The sequence below is a fragment of the Terrapene carolina genome, unplaced genomic scaffold (assembly GCF_002925995.2).
Source record: "Terrapene carolina triunguis isolate 2854851 unplaced genomic scaffold, T_m_triunguis-2.0 Scaffold90, whole genome shotgun sequence".
NCBI classification, from domain to species: domain Eukaryota; kingdom Metazoa; phylum Chordata; order Testudines; family Emydidae; genus Terrapene; species Terrapene triunguis.
This window is the reverse complement of record NW_020664441.1, coordinates 3473075-3475264: the sequence shown is the minus strand read 5'-3', so window position 1 is coordinate 3475264 and position 2190 is coordinate 3473075. Positions and strand designations below refer to the sequence as shown.

Here is a 2190-nt window from a genome sequence, read left to right as displayed (position 1 = left end):
CCCCCCCCCGTGGCACCCCACCCCGGCCCCAGAGATACACCCCTCCCCTCACACGACTTCCCTCAGTGGGACCCCTCCCCATTGCAGAGGCTGGGCACTGATCTCCGTGTCTCTTCCACAGTGGGTGGGCGTGTGGACTTTGAGGACTTTGTGGAGATGATGGGTCCGAAGCTGCGTGAGGAGACGGCCCACATGGTGGGGGTGCGTGAGCTCAAGATTGCCTTCCGTGAGGTATGGGGGTATAGGAAGAAGGGGGAACATGGGCTCAGGGGGGAGGGGGAGAAGGGTGGAGATGTGGCTGGCACCCATCCAGCCGGGCCATCCCACACTCACTCCGTTCTCTCCCCCTCCCCCCCCCCCCCGTTGGACAGGAACGGGGACGGGGAGATCAGCAGCACAGAGCTGAAGGATGCCCTCCTGGCCCTGCTGGGGGAGCAGGTCCCGCTGCCGGAGGTGGAGGAGATCCTGCGCGATGTTGACCTCAATGGGGACGGCCATGTGGACTTTGACGGTGAGAGACGCTCTGCAGTCCCCACCCATTGACCCCAGGGACTCCTCTCCCCCCACTAACTGCACTGGCCTTTGGGAACCTGCCTCCCACCCACTGGTGCCAGAGATCCCCCACCTCCTTCCACACTGAGCCATGGGGATATCTCCTCTGCCCCTCCAGCAAGGACGCATCCCTGCAGAGACCTCCCCCTTCTCTCCCTGCCAGTGTCTTCCTGTGACACCCCCCTCCCCCAGTCCTGTCTGTGCTCTCCCCCTTGTGTTTAGTTGTGTGCTGGGCCCTTAACACAGAGCTATAGGGTCTAGGGCCCTGGGCTAAAGAGCCACCCCCTCCCCCTCCAGAACAGGGTGAGGCTCAGCCCCACTTTCTACAGCCCCAGGGGGGCTGTTTTTTCACAGGGTTGTGGTGGGTGGTGCCTGGGGCAGAGCTGCCTGCTGTGGGATTGGATGGAGCAGAGGAGGGAGCCAGAGCTAGGGCTGGGGAGGGGCACATGAGAGGAGGGGCAGTGATGGCTGGGGGGTGGAGGCAACAATCTCCCCCCAGCATCCTGCCTCCCTTTGGCTGCTCCAAGCCCTCGCCCTGCTCTCCACAGCCCCCCTGCAGCCCCGTGCCCCCTGATGCAGAAGCTCCACTTGCACGGCTTGGGATGGGCTGCAGCCTCCTGAAGCCTGGTAGGGGGAGCCGTGGCTGGGGGTACAGTCCGGGGGGTGGAGGAGTGGGCTGCAGTGGGGACAGTGCAGGACAGTGCAGTCAGGCTGTGTTGTGCCGGATGTGCAGAGGGAGGCGCTGGTATTCGCTCACTCCAGATCCCACGTTGTGTCTCTCTCAGAGTTTGTGATGATGTTGTCCTCCCGCTAACAAGGCCTCGGGGAGGGGGGCCCTCACCCCCCATCGCCGTCGCTGTTCCAGCCTCCAGGGGGACCCAAGCAGCTCCAAGTGGATCCCCGCTTCTTGACAGCTGGTGACTCCCCTTCTTCGCCAGCAGGAAGTTCCCTCGCAACTCCCTTATGGGCCTTTCTTAGAAGACCCCTCCCTCTGGGTCTGCCTGCCCCTCTGCTGGCCCCTCTCCCTCACAGTGCGTTGCCAGGGGGCAGGGTCTGAATTCCCAGTTGGCAACCCCACTGGGGGCTGCTAAGGCTCTGACTAGGCCAGGCCCTGCTCCTCAGCTGGAATTCCAGATAGTCTCCCCTCACTCCCAGTCAGACTGTCCCCCCAGCTCGCCTTTGCTGCTGTCCTGTCTCCGCCTCCAGCCCAGCCCATGAGCTGCCCTAGGTACCCACCTTCCTGCTCCTGCCCCACGTCAGGGAAATCTCCCCTCCCTACCAGTGTCTAGATTGGAGCGGAGGAGACCACCCAACCCTTCACTACTCCAGCTCCTCCCCATCCCCTTGTTCACTGAATGGCTCTGCTAAAATGCCCGGCCGTGACAGAGCATTAACAGTGGTGCTGTTTCCATTTGCCCTCTGTCACGGATCCACAGGGTCGGCGTTACACCCTGGCTTTTCCACAGTCCCTTGGAGCAGTGTTTCCCGACCGGTGTGCCGCGGCACACTGCTGTGCCAGCAGTCCCCAACAGGTGGGCTGTGGAATTTTTTGAAAAACTACATGTGAGAACAAAGAACCTTCCCTTGTATTCTAATGAGCGTTGGGGCTGGATGGCAGTCTGTACGTTTGCTCCCAGG

The 2190-nt window shown here is 62.3% G+C and overlaps 1 protein-coding gene across 1 annotated transcript in view; it reads left to right on the top strand.

The window, feature by feature from the left end:
- LOC112120874 (calcium-binding protein 2) overlaps positions 1 to 1366 on the top strand; it is a 5112-nt gene extending 3746 nt beyond the window's left edge. The window contains exons 4-6 of the mRNA XM_024220032.1: positions 122 to 239; positions 372 to 511; positions 1338 to 1366. Of these exons, the coding sequence (XP_024075800.1) occupies positions 122 to 239; positions 372 to 511; positions 1338 to 1366 (287 nt within the window). The remainder of the gene's footprint in view (positions 1 to 121; positions 240 to 371; positions 512 to 1337) is intronic.
- Positions 1367 to 2190: the final 824 nt, after the last annotated feature.